We start from the raw sequence: 17,857 nt of genomic DNA, 5'->3' as shown, positions 1-17,857 counted from the left end.
ACCCACCTCATAGACCACACAGAAATAGGACCCAGAACAATATCAGATCACGCACATATAAGCCTATCTCTATCGGGCAGACACAACGAAAAGCCAACACGCAGGTGGAGATTCGATGACGGCCTCCTACAGCACACATCAGCGAGGGCAGAGATAGATACGGCAATTAAAGAGTACCTGACAATCAACGATACACCAGAAACACCCAGAGAGGTACTATGGGACGCCCTAAAAGCGACCATACGGGGGACAGTAATGACAATAAAGGGCAAAATGAACAGAGCAAGGAACAAAAGAATTGCCGACCTAGAGAAAGAGATCAAAACACTAGAGAACAGCCACATTGCAAGCCTAGAAGACAACAACACACTCACAAAACTAACCAAACTGAAGTATGAGCTCAACAGAATATTAAGCGAAAGAGCAGGGACCTGGATCAACAAATATAAATCAGTCAACCTATGCACCGCCAACAAAGCGGGGAAAAACCTAGCAACCTACCTAAAAGGGAAACAAAAGCAGCACACGATTGGGGCAATCAAAGATAAACACAACAAGGCCCAGACGGCTAATAAGGACATCCTGGAAGTCTTCAGGGACTTCCATGAGGGCCTATACACAAGAGATGACGCGCTAAAAGAGGACGGGGGCGAGGAACTCCTCAACAGCATAGCCACACCCACACTAACAGAGCGAGAACGAGACGTCCTAGAGTTAACAGTTACGGAGGAAGAGATAAGGAAAGCCACAACCAGCCTCAAAGAAAACAAAGCACCAGGGCCCGACGGTTTTTCAGCAGGGTTCTACAAACAATACCTGCCCACACTACAATCCACACTGAAACAGGTATTTGACGAGTGCGTCCACGAAGGACGCATGACCCCATCAATGGCTGAGGCAAACATAATAGTCATACCAAAGGAAGGGAAGGACATGACAGAGGCGAAAAACTTCAGGCCGATCTCACTCATAAATGTAGACTGCAAGATATACGCGAAGATACTAGCCAACAGACTTAACGCCTACCTACCTAAACTCATACACAACTCCCAGGTAGGATACCTGAAAAACCGCATGTCCCATGACAACACCAGACTACTATGCCATATAATCAACCACTCGGCCCAGAGCAGTAAAGCTGCCGTAATGATAGCCCTAGACGCCGAAAAAGCGTTCGATAGAGTCTCATGGCCCTTTTTAGATCGATGCATGGAGAAATTCGGGCTAGGACCCAACTACAGGAAAATGGTGATGGCACTTTACAACAGCCCCAAGGCACGTGTGGTAGTGAACGGCGGCACCTCAAACATACTAAACCTAGGCAGAGGCACGCGACAGGGCTGTCCACTCTCACCTGGCCTCTTCCTATTGGCAATAGAACCGCTCCTAACAATGATACGAACGAACGAAGACATAGCAGGAGTGCCGATAGGAGGGGAAAAATTTAAGCTAGCGGCGTATGCGGATGATGTCTTAATAATGACTGAAGACCCTGAGAGATCTATCAAGGCACTGACAGACACAATCGACAGGTACGCCCAGGTTTCAGGGTACAAACTCAACAAGGACAAATCAGAGTGCAAGCCCCTAAACATCCACACAACAAGCGCAGTACTAGGAACATCAGGCCTAGCGTGGCAAAATAAACCTATTAAGTACCTAGGCATTCTCTTTGAGAGGGACCTGAGCACGACGCTAGAACATAATGAACAGGCTATAATTCAGAAAATAAAGGCCAAAGTAGACGGGTGGTCACCCAAGTTCACAACTTGGTGGGGGAGGGTAGAAACAATAAAAATGATGCTCACACCAATGGTGAACTATATGCTAACCATGCTACCCCTAACCAACACAGATGACTTCCACAAAAAAGTAGACAGGATACTGAACGATTTCCTATGGAGAGGGAAGAAGGCCAGAATAAGCATGCAAAAACTTAGATTATCAAAGGAGCAGGGGGGACTAAACATAACAAACTTCAAACGATTCCACGAGGCATGCATAGCTAGACAGGGACTGCATTGGCTGGACCCAAGACAGGACTACACACCGGCATGGCTAGCACTCGAGCAGGGGTTGCTAAAAGGTATGAAACCCATTACCCTCCTCACGGCCACCAAACACCCGGCAATCAAAAATAACCCGATACTCAGGAACACAAAACGAGCTCTGCTGAAAGTTGACAAACTTCTAAACACGAGCATCAAGGGAGGGTCCTTTGAATCCATCTGGCACAACCCAACCCTAAAATACAAGGGCAAGGTCCTAGACATGCACGATTGGTACAGCCAAGGAATATCCATAGCCAGGGACCTTAAGAACAAGGGCGCTGACGTAACATTCGACACCCTGAAGGGAGAGTACAGCCTAAATAGCGTAGAACTATACAACTTCCTGAAGATAAAAGTCGCAATAAGGAAGGCGAACCTCAGCACCCAGACACCCTCGATAATACAGCTGGCAAACAGCCTGAACACGCTAGGACACCAGGTAGCACACCTCTATAAGATCCTAGGCCCCAAACACACCAAACTTAATGACAAAGTCATAAACTTCTGGGGGGAGGCAGCAGGTCAAGCACTCAGCGAGGACGCTAAAGCCGAGCTATGGAGGTCCACGAGTCGGAAAAAGGTGACGGCCACACTGAACCAGACAAAATTCTGGCTGGTACACAAGGCATACTGGACACCGGCCCGATTAGCCACCGTAGGCATTAGAGACAGCGACGTATGCTGGAACTGCGGTAAAGAAAGGGGAGACTTAGAACACCTCCTACTGAAATGCCCAAAGATCAAGGACTTCTGGGGGAAGATCAGAACACTTATCCACGAAATCACAGGCATAGACATACACATAGACCTCACGAGCCTGGCCCTAGGGTTCACATCCCAGGCAATCACAAACGCAGAAGATCGGGACCTCATTGATCTTCTGCTAACAGCCGCAGTCAAAATAGTCCTAACTAACTGGAAGGACACATCAAAGGCGGCTCCACAGGCGTGGCTCAACTGGGTCACGTTCCTCAGGGGGGCGGACAACATCACAGCAAAACACACACCGAAAACGCACAAGCAGTCGACCATGTGGGGGTCCCTAGACCACTACCTGTCATCACACAAGCCACCGTAGGCGTGAGCAAGAGACATCTGAGGGCGCTTGCAAACCAGTTTTGTGATAACAGAACACCGTGCACATCTCCTACTTTATCTATACCTCTCTCTCTGTTCCCCCGGGGCGCGGAGCACAAGATGATCGATTACAGAGACGCACAAATGCCATGGAACATCAAAGGACGGAATACGAACTATGAGACCACGAACTGGAGGATAATCTCAAGAGCTCGAACTACCGCCCGCCCCCTTTTCTTTTCTTTCTTCTCTTCTCTTCAGCCTGCTCTCTTCCTTCCTCTTTCACTCATGTATAAGCCTCGTCCATGTATGTAAATTTATATTTTTCTATATACAATAAAGAATTTCGGAAATAAAAAAAAAAAGAGATGCATCATCCCAAATGCAAAATCGCAATTTAAGAAATCGCAAATTTGCGATTACTTAAATTGCTATTGCATTTAAGGAATCTCAAATTGAGATTCCTTAAATGCAATGCATCAAAGTAAAAAAAAAAGAAAATAGCGATTTTGCTAATAGGGGGAGCAAATTACCATGAAGTTGAACTTCATGGTAATTTGCAAAAACTTTGAAAAATGCACTAAAGTGCCTTTTTCAAAGTTCCATTTTACACACCAACATGCCCTTAGGGCATGTGTGTGTGCAAGATGTACCCATATGCAGATTTCAGGGGTGCAACAGGGTGTCCTTTGGACACCCTGGCACCCTTGAAATTGCAATCTCAATTTGCGATTCTCTAATTGAGAATCGCAACTTAAAATTGTCTTACCATTCATTCCTATGGGCCTCTAGGCCCATAGGAATGAACGGGGAGGTATTCCTTAATTGCGACTCGCAATTTGCGAGTCGCAATTAAGGAATTTTAAGAAATCGCGATTTTTTTAAGCGACTTCTTCATGTATAGCATTTTACTATTCCTTATTAGCGAATCCATATTTTTCGCTAATAAGGAATCGCAAAATGGATGCTTGATGCATCTAGGGGTATATGTGTTCCATTTACTATAATGTAAAGATTATTGCCGTTGGTGGTGTTGAAGAGGGTTGAACATGATTGTTGCATGGTGTACACCTCTAAGTATTTTCTTGCACAGTTACAGTACAGTACATGTAATGGACTCCACTTCCTGAGATGCACTGGTACCCATCACCTCTCTTTTAATGTGGTTTGTTGTAAACGCTGGCACCTGATCCCGATTACCATGCTTAAAATTGAGTATTTGCAAGTGTAGGAATTACCTTAAAGCCCACGGATGCGGGAGAAACTTGGCCAGACATCATTTTTTGTGCACTTTATGGGCACATTTTGCACTTTACTATTGTTGGAAACCAATGAAGGTTATTTCTGTACTTTTTTTTTACTTTGGAGTATTAGACTACATATATTTTTTGTACAGTGACTTTGGGGACTGAAATGACCAAAATACGTGACTCGTGGTTTATGTCTGAACCTACACCCTTCCCCTCTCCTGAAGCAAGTTGAGACTGAATGGCTCCTGAATGAGTTGAGATGCTCTGTAATTTCAACAAATGATGGCGTCTGGGTCTCTCCAGAGAAAAGCGCTCCACCACCATCTGGAAAACACTATTCTAGAAGAGATTCAGATTTCAGCATTTAGAGAATCTTCCTCATTAGAAGCAACTCTTTCTGTAGCACTTGGAGCCTGAGGCACGGTTAGCATCCTGTGAGGATACAGTCGTTACAAGGTGGTACCCGATTCAGCATCCTTGTATATGTCCCGGCAGGGGGTACATCCTCATGTAAACATGCCTAATATTAGAGGCCTGCACTGACATAACTAAGTTTTGGGCAAATCACCTTGTCTCTGTACATCCGTTAAAGAAAATACCTGTGTCTAAACTTAGAAAGTACTGTTTCCAAGGTTCTCCTCTCTGTTTCACAGCTGTTGTTATGATGTTGTGGTACAACAGTTTTTGTGATTTCTGTAAATCCTACTTTACCATAATAAGAGCAAGTGTAGAGCAGTGGAGAAACAGAAGGTAGATGAAAGAGTCAGTGCACTGACCGGTGGCTATGAGCGAAGGCAGCGATGGGAAGGTGGACAGTGTTACTATTGTTGAGTGGTTCGTGATCCCTAAGCCTGTGAAGTAGTTGTACGGGACCGATTCGCAAGTGTAGTAGGGCTGATGGGAAAGTTGTAGTTGGTCAAGCCCAGAGGTCCAGGTAGGGTCAGACACCGTTGTTGTAGGATGAGAATGGGAGCAGCAGAGGGCCCATAAACGTGGTATTCAGGGACTCGATGGGGGTGCAGACCTGACCCCATGTAGGAGACAGACGAAGGTCCTTCGTGACCACACCCGATGCTGCCCTCCAGGTCTGGGACAGAGTAAGGCCCTGGTGGGCGCTTTACTGGGCCACTGGCTTCCTTATGACTTCACTCTCAGGATTCAGAAAGGCCCTTTCTGTGACGGGTTTTGGGGGCCCAGCTGAGTTACTTTTCCAACTGCTGCGCTCAGACACGTCTTTCACCGGACAGGGCCTTGTTCGTCTGGGGAACATTGTGGCTGAAGTTTTTTTTTATTTTTTTATTTCAAAGTATTTTATCAAATTTTACAGACAAGTACATTTGCTTTACCGTTACAGGGTATCAACCAAGCTTGGTTGGTGTTGCCATGGCTACAGGTAGTTGGTATATACATGATTGGCTGCACCCCTTTCAAAGTTAAAAGCCATTTACTTGTAAGGCCCTAGCCTTTGCCCACGTAACGTTTGTTCTTGTGTTTGAGTGTCCTCCATTTATTGCAGTATTATACCTCTACTTGTACTTTGTACGCTTTTGTAACCTGCACACATGTCACTTTTTCTTCCTGTAATGCACCGTTTGCTACCTATTGTATTTTGTTTGCTCACAATTGTCACTTTTGCCTCATGAAACGCAACGTTTGCTTTTGTAATTTGTTCACTTGTAATTCTCTCCTCATGTATCAGTTCTGTTCCTATTGTGAAGCGCTCTGACGCCTTCGGGTAAAGTCCGCACTATATAAAAACGCAGAAATAAATAAATAAAATAAATAGATGTGCGACCGTCCTGCAAACCTGCTTCTATCTCGGCTATAAATGACAACACCCCCCCCCCCCCCCCTTGTAGCCGGCCCACCATGTCACTATTAACGCCATCCCGCGATTACACTGTTGTAAACACAATTACTTCTCATTAATGTAAAATAAACAGGGCTGATGGCACTCTCCCCGCTTCCAGCTCGGTTTGTTTGCATATAATTACAGCCGGTGTAGCAGCCTCGGGGTGTCACCTCCTCCGCCTCCGGGACCGGCCTTATCTCTCGACCAATTAGTGGCAAATGAGCCGAACAAATGGGGCGTCGGCGCCCGCTGCGTGTTTGTGTGGGTGTGTTTCTGTCTGCAAGGCCACAGACAAGCTGCAAAATGGCGCCGGCTCCTGGGCGTGAAGGGAAGCCCTGGACAACAGAATCTGTACTGCCAAACGGGATTGTATACTTTATAAAAATAATAAAATTAAAAAATAATAATAAAAAAAGAACCATGCAGGCGAAAAGGCATGACCTGCCATACAAAGGGCAGACCGGCTCCTGCTTACTACCTGCTTCCAGCACCAGCAGGAGCCCTCTGGCTTCCCAGCCCCAAGGCAGGCCTCTTACCTGCCTTCTCTCGTTTGTAGTCGAGTTTAGCCCATCAGCAAATCAGGAATACAAGTCCCAGAATGCAAAGAGAAGCACTGCCTGGATGACCTACTCACCCACGGACCTGGCAAGCTGGAGAACGCCACATATACTGAATATTATCATGTCTTAAGCAACTGAAAAAAGGCCTCATTGCACTTAACAAACATCCTCAAAATAATACCTGCACTCTAACACCTCTGTATGAAGACCCCTTTCAACTGTCACATTAATAACATGAACATGTTCAACTCCTCGCCAAAGGTAGCACGCGCTATATAAAGGCCATTTAAGCATGACCAAGAATGACAGTATTTGCCCTGGAGTCACACTTGAAGCATGTTGATGGTGCTTATCCATGTGTGATGTGACAACTGGATAATGCTGCATCTTCCACGCTCTATTACCAAGAACCATCAGATCCAGACAACATGTGCAATGGTTGGTGTTGTGGAAGGCCCTACTCGTTGCCGTTCACTTCTTGGAGATATTGTGGCCATCAGAGGCGTGGATTACCTTTGCCGTATGGTCCGCAGCACCTGGTGCGCCCCCTCGCCCTGGTACAGCCAGGTGTGCTGGCTGTTCCGCACCAGCTCGCTCATCTGCACCTCCTGGCTCCCCATGTACCTGTGGAAGTCCTTGATGTTCAACTCTTTGAACTCCTCCAAACTCAGCACCCCTTGGGGAGGAAAAGAACAAACATGCTTGGTACTGGTGGTGAGAGTTAAGTGTCAGCATTAACGAAGCACCCAGGTCCAGTGCAATGCATGCAACATTCACGATAACATTTATTCAAATACGTTCCTTATTGTTCTTCGAGCCATATTTCTTTCCTTGGAAGCTGATTTACAACTCTGCCTCAATTCGGAGAAAATATACAATGGAAAACACTAGCTTGATAGCGCCAGGCTAGTAAAATTTTATTCAGGCATATTTTCAGAATGATAAAACCACCTAGCTGGGAAAACTAAGGAAATCCAACAAAAACACCATAAAGGAGAAAAGAAAACATCATAAAATACAACTGAGAAAAAAGGGCAGGAGTAATAAGAGGGGGCGCAGAAGAGTTACAAGAGCATCCGTAGCAGCAGATGTACAGTGCCCGTGCAGTGATACAACGGTTATAAATATTAGGGGAGAGGTAGAACGAATATGGGCAGGGGTGAAGGTCTTCGAGTAACCTACGGACAGGGATACAAGGAGTAGAAGAACTAAAGAATAGGTAAGAGTGGAAATACCATGGTTGAGACAATAGTAGAGGCACGAGACACAGGTACTGGGGTACAAGTAGGGGTCAAGTTACTAAGGTGTAAGCAGGGTAGAGGTATTGGTGTAGAGGCAGAAGACTGGGGCAGACAAAAAAACAAGAAGTGGGAGAAACAAGGAGGCCCTTCGGGTCTAGGATGAGGGATGAGTCGAAAAGGACAGAAACAGTTTGATGGGGGTTGGTCCCCCTGGCATGCAAACAGGAAAAAGAGAGGATAAACAGGAAGAAGAAAGAAGGGGCACAAGGACTCCCTAGCCCTCTAAATGTGAAACAATAGATCTATGGCATCAAAAACAATAGGTCTGTAGGAGATTAAAGACATTCGCCAACATGCACTCAACATTCTGCCAATGACTTAATAAAAATGAAGGAACACATTCAATGAGAAATTTGCTCCTGAACAGATTTCCTCAACATCACATACAACCCTGACATACAAAGATATGAATTATGAAAGTACCCGGGTTTAGCTCCTGCTTCATTTGAGATCATTAACTACTGGATGCAATTATTCTGCCCCTTTTGGCTGTCAGGGTCGGTATTCTGACAAGCCCCAGTAGGATGCAGGCTAGGGGGCTGCTTTCAGAGCAGGATGGGTGCAATGACCCAACCATGCCACCTTCGCCCAGTTCTGCTGTGAGGCTAATTTGAATATTCTATGCCAGGACTCATTTTGCATTCCAGTCTGGCCCTCACCATCATGTGGAGCTCATCTCGCCATATTGCCTTTCTGCTGACATCTGTCTCCAGAGCCACATGAGAACACCACCATTAAAAACAACCTTTCTAGTTTTTAATGGAATCATTATACACAGCCGAATAGCTCTTTAAAAATTTATTATGCACCAGCGAGGTTAGACCATCACCAGGGATGATGAGAGAAGAGTCCTGGCTGCCTTCGGGAAACCTGCTCATAAGACCAGGACAAGGTGTTCGCCTCTGGCCAGTTGTGCCACCAGATCCTCCCGGTGTTCACAACTGGTGCCTCTGACCAGATCTGAAGTCTAACTTCAGGCTGATAATCACCAGTAGATCGAGGCCCTCGAGGTGATCTTGTGTTTGTCTCAACGCTGATGTCACTGAAGATCCATTACTAGAAACAGTCGACAGTGTGGTCAGTCTGAGTCCGAACTGGGCCTTTTCAGGCAGGAGAGATAAGCGTCTTGTTGGGAACACAGGTGTCTGTGATGTTAGGACTGGGGCTGAATATTGTTAAAGCCCCGCTCTTGCTGAGGGATTCCCAGGAGGCTGCTAGTTGCCAGAACAACTAAGGCACCTCGGATTCTACCATGATGACAGATTCCCTCGGCTTAGCCACAGAAGCCAGAAGGATGGTGTGAGGGAGGAGGGTCACTGGACATTTTCATTCCTTGGGACTGGGTTTGTGGTTTCTACCGCCTGTCATTGTGTGTTTGCATTGTGGAGAAGGAGGCTAAATATGACCCGGACGGTCAAAAACCTTTGGCAATTTTTGCATTTAGGAATCGCAACAAGTAAAACAAACTCATTATCACAAAGACATGAATTATGCAGTCTTGCTACATCACTAAATAGATATTCAAATAAAGTCTGCACCAAAAATATATATTCTTCCTTCAAGTTATCATGAAACAAAAAAATTATACAAAGATCATATAGAAACGTCCAACATTCAACTTAGTTTTTAACCAATCCAGTGTGCCCACATTTTCGGACACATTTTTGATGTCGCTTTGCGAGGATGTCCTTTTCCGATCCTCCTTTGACCTGGATCTCAGACAGTGTGTGCCAATAACAGCCAGCGTTTGTTTCTTTTTTTACAAATGCACGACTCAGGGGTCAGTGCTTCTAAAGGTCACAGTTTTGCAAGACCTCTCTGCATTTTCCTTGGATCTTAAACCTTTCTTCAACTCAATTTTCTAATATCTGAGACCAATGTCTGGAGATGGAGCCAGGAGCTTGCCACTGATAGCCACCCTGGTTGCCTTGTGAGTCTGGGCATTGATCACAGGTTCAGCCGCAGTCTGTATTTCCACAGGTGGGCTCTAGATGGATGCCGGGAGAGGCTTTAACTCGGTAGTCTCAAGAGAAGCAAGGGACGGTATGGTAAGGATCAATACAATCTAGAAACTTCCACTTAATTCCCATAATGCAGATGAGTGCATAGGTGTGAGTGCAGTACATTGATGGCGCTGGCCTGGTGAGCTCCTGACATGGTTCAATTAGAATCCAGACACCATAGGCGAACAGGGCATTGCGCAACCATGAGTGCAACCTGACGGCACCGCCCCAGCCCCTCTAACCTGTGCTCCAAAACCTCTTGCATCTAAAAGAAGGAGCAAGTTCCAGAAAATGTCAACAGGGGCCGAAAACACCCATGGTTGCCCCAGCAAGGAAAGAACAAAGTTACCCTTTGCCTCAGGAGGCCACACGGGAAACCTACTCTGCTCAATCTCCTCAGGTCCGATGTGGGGGTTGAACTTTAGGGACCAGTCCACGGGCTGGAAAAGCCTCTCACAGTCAGTTTTGCCAGAATGGTGGTCAGAAATGCTGATGATTTGCCGATGACCATACTTGACTTTTCTATTTCTCTCCTGTTCAGTAGTGTGCCCGCGAAGGTGGTGTGGGCACGGGGCACTCGTTTGTGCGTTATGCCACGAGGCGACTATGTCAGCAGCGAGTGGTGTGGCCGGGAGGCCTGAGGGGGAACAGTGTTCCTGTGTCGAGGCGGGCGGCCCCGGGAAGAAGTCGAGAGCCTGGAATTTATCGGTGAGGCGGCTCAAGGAGGAATTGCCCAAGTTGGGCTCAGGGAAGGGCCGCTTGTGGAACATTCCATCAGAATGGTTTCCGGTGAGGTGAGGTATCACAAGGTTGGAGTACAGCTTCAGGGCATTGAGAGGCGGATCAGGGTGAAGCGACCAGGTTGTGCTCAGGTAAGGGCCGCTGGTGTCACATTCTGCACCAAAATGTTTCCCGGTGAGGTGATGTATCGCAATGATGGAGTGCAGTTATCGGACACCGGTACATATAGCTGGGTTAGAGGATTAGGGTCTTTCATACAGAGCGCAGGTGGGGAAGGTGACGGACCTGTGGGCCCGGATCACCTTTGTGGCAGTAGAAAGACCTTGGAACAGTAAAATTGACCGACGGAATAGACGGGAGTCCGCCTTGCGTACTCCCTAGGCCAGCACTGAGGGGGGAGACGGTAAGCTCTCCGCTGTGAAATAGGGCCCCGGCTGGGGAGGCTAGGGCGACAGGTTACGAGCCTCCTGGGTTCCTGGTCAGCCTGGTGGTCGGAGGGTGGGCCCCTGGAGAAGGCGGACAAGGATCAGTGGTTGGGGGTCCACTCCTCATGGGGCGCAGGTGGGTTCCACCTCGCGTGGATGCACGGCATGGAAGAGGGGAGCCGGAAGCCCCCTTAGTGCTGGAGGATTAGAATCTTAATCTGGTGGAAGAAGATCACGAAGTCAAGAAGTCAAGAATAAAAATTGTGTTGATAACTGTATATAATGAATTTTGAAATGCCTTGTCATCTTTATGAAATGTCAAAATATTAAACATGGCCGTTTTACACCCACACAAATCTCTGTTGTTGATTCTCATGTGGGTTGTCAGGTTCTAGGGAGGGAGCGGGGAGCATGCTGGGGGATCCGGGTCCTATACTCTTCTGACACAGACCGTCATGGACAGCTCAGACCGTCCACAGACTCGGTTGCAAACTCCCACTCTGGAAGCAAAAATACTGGTCGCAAAGTGCGACAACTTTTTGCAACCAGGTAATAGTACACGTTGCCCATGTCTATCATCCATTTCACATCCTGCAGCGACCCCTAGCAGCAGGTCCAAGACGGGCAAAACCTCAACCCTCGCACCCCACCCACCACCCCCTGGGTAGGAGCGGCACCCCCTTTCTACTGGACTAGGATGGATACTTGGCGTCCTTTCTTACTCTCAATATGTCATGAATATGTCTCCCCTTGCCAGGAACTAGACCCACGGCACGAGGGCTCTCAGCTCAGACTTGAGAGCGGCAGCATCATTCATCATAGGAAAATGCTATAGGACCCGTACCCTCCAGATATGCCCCCGCCTCCCCCTAATCTGACATAGACATGCAAGATCCCCACATTGAAATCACCAAGAGATTCGGGTGGGGTAAAAACAGCCATGTTTAATCACAACACTATATAAACATGACAAGCAAATAACATGCATATCTGATATTTACAATCACACTTTAAAACATATCTTGCTCCTCTCACGTTCCCAGCCCTAAGGGACGAGCCCCATCTGGCTCGCATCTCGCAACTGGATATCCTACGCCAGGTGCCGGGCACCTGCCCCTTAGAGTGGTGGGCCCGCACCTCTGGTCCTTGTCCGCCATTAGCAGGGCCCACCCCTCGACCACCAGGCTTCCCAGGGACGCCCAGGAGGCTCGAAATCTGTCGCCCTAGCCTCCCCAGCCGGTGGTCACTTCCTCCCAGCGGAGAGCTTACCATATCCCGCCTCAGTGCTGGCCTATGGAGTCCGCCAGGCGGCCTCCCATCCATTGTGTTAGTCACTGTTTACTGATCGCAGGTCTCTTTTCCGCAACAAACGCCCCTCAAACCATTAGAACTAAGGGACGGGTGGGTGGGAGTTTCAGATGGCCGGCCTGGATCACGATGAATGGCTTCGGTGCCGGCGTGTGCAGTCAAGTATCCTGGAGTGGTAGCGGGAACAGAGACCCCGGTCACAGGGAGTTGACCCTAAATAGGCCAAAGGTCTCCGCCCCCTACCACTCAGGATACGCGTCACTCCCTGACCCGGAAGAGGAGGCGGCCGGCTGCCGATTGGGCCACCCGGCCGCTCAACCACCAGTGAGCCGGGTCCTAAGTGTTCGCGTCCTGATTCTCCGCGCTTGTCAAAGACATTGCTTTTCCAGAATTAAGAGAGGCAGGAGCAGGCAGTCTCGGTTCATTTCAGCGCCAAGACACCTCTGGGTAATCGTGCGCTATAGAAGTTATAATAACATAACATCACTTTCATCCATTCAGGCGTTCGAGGACAGGTAGCATCATGGGGGTTCACTTCAAATAAGGTTATTACATTCTACCAAAAAAGAGCTTTAAATGGCCAAGTGCTGTCCGGCACTGAGTACCAGCACTTCTTTAATGTGAAAGGGAGAGTACCTGCCCTTCTCAGCACTGCTGCAATACATTTAATGGGAGAGTACCAGTACTTCCCAGGAGCACACCGGTGCTCTAAACAGTGAGTACCTGCCCTTCTCAGCACTGCTGCAATACATTTAATGGGAGAGTACCAGTACTTCCCAGGAGCACACCGGTGCTCTAAACAGTGAGTACCTGCCCTTCTCAGCACTACTGCAACACATTTAATGGGAGAGTACCAGTAATTCCCAGGAGCACACCGGTGCTCTAAACAGTGAGTACCTGCCCTTCTCAGCACTGCTGCAATACATTTAATGGGAGAGTACCTGCTCTTCTCAGCACTGCTGCAATACATTTAATGGGAGAGCACCAGTACTTCCCAGGAGCACACAGGTACTCCACCTATTGAGTACCCACACTACTTTAATGTGAAAGGCAAAGTACCTGCACTTCTCACCACTGCTGCAATACATGTAGTGGGAGAGTACCAGTACTTCCCAGGAGCACGCAGGTACTCTAAACAGTGAGTACCTGCCCTTCTCAGCACTGCTGCAATACATTTAATGGGAGAGTACCCGTACTTCCCAGGAGCACACAGGTGCTCTAAACAGTGAGTACCTGCTCTTCTCAGCACTGCTGCAATACATTTAATGGGAGAGTACCAGTACTTCCCAGGAGCACACAGGTACTCCAACTATTGAGTACCCACACTACTTTAATGTGAAAGGCAAAGTACCTGCACTTCTCACCACTGCTGCAATACATGTAGTGGGAGAGTACCAGTACTTCCCAGGAGCACTCAGGTACTCTAAACAGTGAGTACCTGCCCTTCTCAACACTGCTGCAATACATTTAATGGGAGAGTACCCGTACTTCCCAGGAGCACACAGGTGCTCTAAACAGTGAGTACCTGCTCTTCTCAGCACTGCTGCAATACATTTAATGGGAGAGTACCAGTACTTCCCAGGAGCACACAGGTACTCTTACTATGAGTACCCACACTTCTTTAAAGTGAATACTCTGAAAAGTGAGTACCAGCACCTCCGTATTGCCATTTAAGGCGCTGAGACTGCCAAACACACAGCAAAGTGCTGTAGTCCGTGCACACGGACCTTGTCATCTCGTGACTGGATACACCCTCGGTACACTGCACTTTGGCTGAAGTGGGTGAATAGCTCATTACATAAATAGGCCCATTTACAGCAGATACCAGTAAGGAAACACATGCTCTGGGTGCTTCTCCCATGCACAGCCTAACCAAGACCAAGCTAGTAGGGCCTTGAACAGTGATGGGGCCAGAGTAATGATGATCGAAGCAGACGCCCTTGTAGGCTGACACTACTGCACCCCAGACACTGCTGCTTGAAGGCAACTCTAATGATGCGCAGCGCCTAGAAACACATCACTCACACTGACAACACAACAGCGTCACACAGGTAGGAACTGTGGGCCCCAGTCTCAGAGCACTTCTAGGAATGATGTGGCGCAACAGAACTTGAGGGGCCCCCTGCAGGGTACATGGAGCCCCCCCGGACTCAACAGGAGCTCTCAGGCCAGGGTACTGTGCTGAGGCCCCCCGCAGGGTACATGGAGCCCCCCAGTCTCAACAGGAGCTCTCAGACCAGGGTACTGTGCTGAGGGGGGCTCCTGCAAGGTACATGGAGCCCCCCGGACTCAACAGGAGCTCTCAGGCCAGGGTACTGTGCTGAGGCCCCCCGCAGGGTACATGGAGCCCCCCAGTCTCAACAGGAGCTCTCAGACCAGGGTACTGTGCTGAGGGGGGCTCCTGCAAGGTACATGGAGCCCCCCGGACTCAACAGGAGCTCTCAGGCCAGGGTACTGTGCTGAGGGTCCCCCTGCAGGGTACATGGAGCCCCCCAGACTCAACAGGAGCTCTCAGGCCAGGGTACTGTGCTGAGAGGGCTCCTGTAGGGTACATGGAGCCCCCCAGACTCAACAGGAGCTCTCAGGCCAGGGTACTGTGCTGAGGGTCCCCCTGCAGGGTACATGGAGCCCCCCGGACTCAACAGGAGCTCTCAGGCCAGGGTACTGTGCTGAAGGGGGCTTCTGCAAGGTACATGGAGCCCCCCAGACTCAACAGGAGCTCTCAGGCCAGGGTACTGTGCTTAGGGGGGGGCCTGCAGGGTACATGGAGCCCCCCGGACTCAACAGGAGCTCTCAGGCCAGGGTACTGTGCTGAGGGTCCCCCTGCAGGGTACATGAAGCCTCCCGGACTCAACAGGAGCTCTCAGGCCAGGGTACTGTGCTGAGAGGGCTCCTGCAGGGTACATGGAACCCCCCAGACTCAACAGGAGCTCTCAGGCCAGGGTACTGTGATGAGGGGGCCCCTGCAAGGTACCTGGAGCCCCCCGGACTAAACAGGAGCTTTCAGGCCAGGGTACTGTGCTGAGGGGGGCTCCTGTAAGGTACATGGAGTCCCCCCAGACTCAACAGGAGCTTTCAGGCCAGGGTACTGTGCTGAGGGGGGCTCCTGCAAGGTACATGGAGCCCCCCGGACTCAGCAGGAGCTCTCAGACCAGGGTACTGTGCTGAGGGGGACTCCTGCAAGGTACATGAAGCCCCCCGGACTCAGCAGGAGCTCTCAGGCCAGGGTACTGTGCTGAGGCCCCCCGCAGGGTACATGGAGCCCCCCCGGACTCAGCAGAAGCTCTCAGGCCAGGGTACTGTGCTGAGAGGGCTCCTGCAGGGTACATGGAGCCCCCCGGACTCAACAGGAGCTCTCAGACCAGGGTACTCTGCTGAAGGGGGCTTCTGCAAGGTACATGGAGCCCCCCGGACTCAACAGGATCTCTCAAGCCAGGGTACTGTGCTGAGGGTCCCCCTGCAGGGTACATGGAGCCCCCCGGACTCAACAGGAGCTCTCAAGCCAGGGTACTGTGCTGAGGGTCCCCCTGCAGGGTACATGGAGCCCCCCGGACTAAACAGGAGCTCTCAGGCCAGGGTACTGTGCTGAGGGTCCCCCTGCAGGGTACATGGAGCCCCCCGGAATCAACATGAACTCACAGGCCAGGGTACTGTGCTGAGGGGCCCCTCCGCAAGATATATGGAGCCCCCCAGTCTCAACAGGAGCTCTCAGGCCAGGGTACTGTGCTGAAGGGGGTTCCTGCAAGGTACCTGGAGCCCCCCGGACTCAACAGGAGCTCTCATGCCACAGTACTGTGCTGAAGGGGGTTCCTGCAAAGTACATGGAGCCCCCCGGACTCAACAGGAGCTCTCAGGCCAGGGTACTGTGCTGAGGGGGGCCCCTGCAAGGTACATGGAGCCCCCCCGGGCTCAACAGAAGCTCTCAGGCCACGGTACTGTGCTGAGGGGGCCCCCCCTCCAGGGTACGTGGAGCCCCCCGGACTCAACAGGAGCTCTCAGACCAGGGTACTGCGCTGAGGGGCCCCCCTGCAAGATATATGGAGCCCCCCAGTCTCAACAGGAGCTCTCAGGCCAGGGTACTGTGATGAGGGGTCCCCTGCAAGGTACATGGAGCCCCCCGGACTCAGCAGGAGCTCTCAGACCAGGGTACTGTGCTGAGGGGGGCTCCTGCAAGGTACATGGAGCCCCCCGGACTCAGCAGGAGCTCTCAGACCAGGGTACTGTGCTGAGGGGGCCCCCCCTCCAGGGTACGTGGAGCCCCCGGACTCAACAGGAGCTCTCAGGCCACGGTACTGTGCTGAGGGGGCCCCTGCAAGGTACATGGAGCCCCCCGGACTCAACAGGAGCTCTCAGACCAGGGTACTGCGCTGAGGGGCCCCCCTGCAAGATATATGGAGCCCCCCAGTCTCAACAGGAGCTCTCAGGCCAGGGTACTGTGATGAGGGGTCCCCTGCAAGGTACCTGGAGCCCCCCGGACTCAACAGGAGCTCTCATGCCACAGTACTGTGCTGAAGGGGGTTCCTGCAAAGTACATGGAGCCCCCCGGACTCAACAGGAGCTCTCAGGCCACGGTACTGTGCCGAGGGGGCCCCCCCTCCAGGGTACATGGAGCCCCCCGGACTCAACAGGAGCTCTCAGACCAGGGTACCTGCACTTCTCAGCCCTGCTGCAATACATTTCATGGGCGAGAACCAGTACTTGCCAGGAGCGCATAGGTACTCTTACTATGAGTACCCACACTTCTTTAAAGTGAATACTCTGAAAAGTGAGTACCAGCACCTCCGTATTGCCATTTAAGGCGCTGAGACTGCCAAACACACAGCAAAGTGCTGTAGTCCGTGCACACGGACCTTGTCATCTCGTGACTGGATACACCCTCGGTACACTGCACTTTGGCTGAAGTGGGTGAATAGCTCATTACATAAATAGGCCCATTTACAGCAGATACCAGTAAGGAAACACATGCTCTGGGTGCTTCTCCCATGCACAGCCTAACCAAGACCAAGCTAGTAGGGCCTTGAACAGTGATGGGGCCAGAGTAATGATGATCGAAGCAGACGCCCTTGTAGGCTGACACTACTGCACCCCAGACACTGCTGCTTGAAGGCAACTCTAATGATGCGCAGCGCCTAGAAACACATCACTCACACTGACAACACAACAGCGTCACACAGGTAGGAACTGTGGGCCCCAGTCTCAGAGCACTTCTAGGAATGATGTGGCGCAACAGAACTTGAGGGGCCCCCTGCAGGGTACATGGAGCCCCCCCGGACTCAACAGGAGCTCTCA

At 50.2% G+C, this 17,857-nt stretch overlaps 1 protein-coding gene across 1 annotated transcript in view; it reads right to left on the bottom strand.

Annotated features, from left to right (window-relative positions):
- Window positions 1–17,857, bottom strand: part of P4HTM (prolyl 4-hydroxylase, transmembrane) — a 150,032-nt gene that overhangs the window by 45,276 nt on the left and 86,899 nt on the right. The window contains exon 5 of the mRNA XM_078661797.1: window positions 7,304–7,466. Coding sequence (XP_078517923.1) covers window positions 7,304–7,466 — 163 coding nt within the window. The remainder of the gene's footprint in view (window positions 1–7,303; window positions 7,467–17,857) is intronic.

The sequence above is a fragment of the Lissotriton helveticus genome, chromosome 9, assembly GCF_964261635.1.
Source record: "Lissotriton helveticus chromosome 9, aLisHel1.1, whole genome shotgun sequence".
Classification (NCBI taxonomy): domain Eukaryota; kingdom Metazoa; phylum Chordata; class Amphibia; order Caudata; family Salamandridae; genus Lissotriton; species Lissotriton helveticus.
The sequence above is the reverse complement of the archived record's forward strand: the minus strand, read 5'-3'. Positions and strand labels throughout refer to the sequence as shown.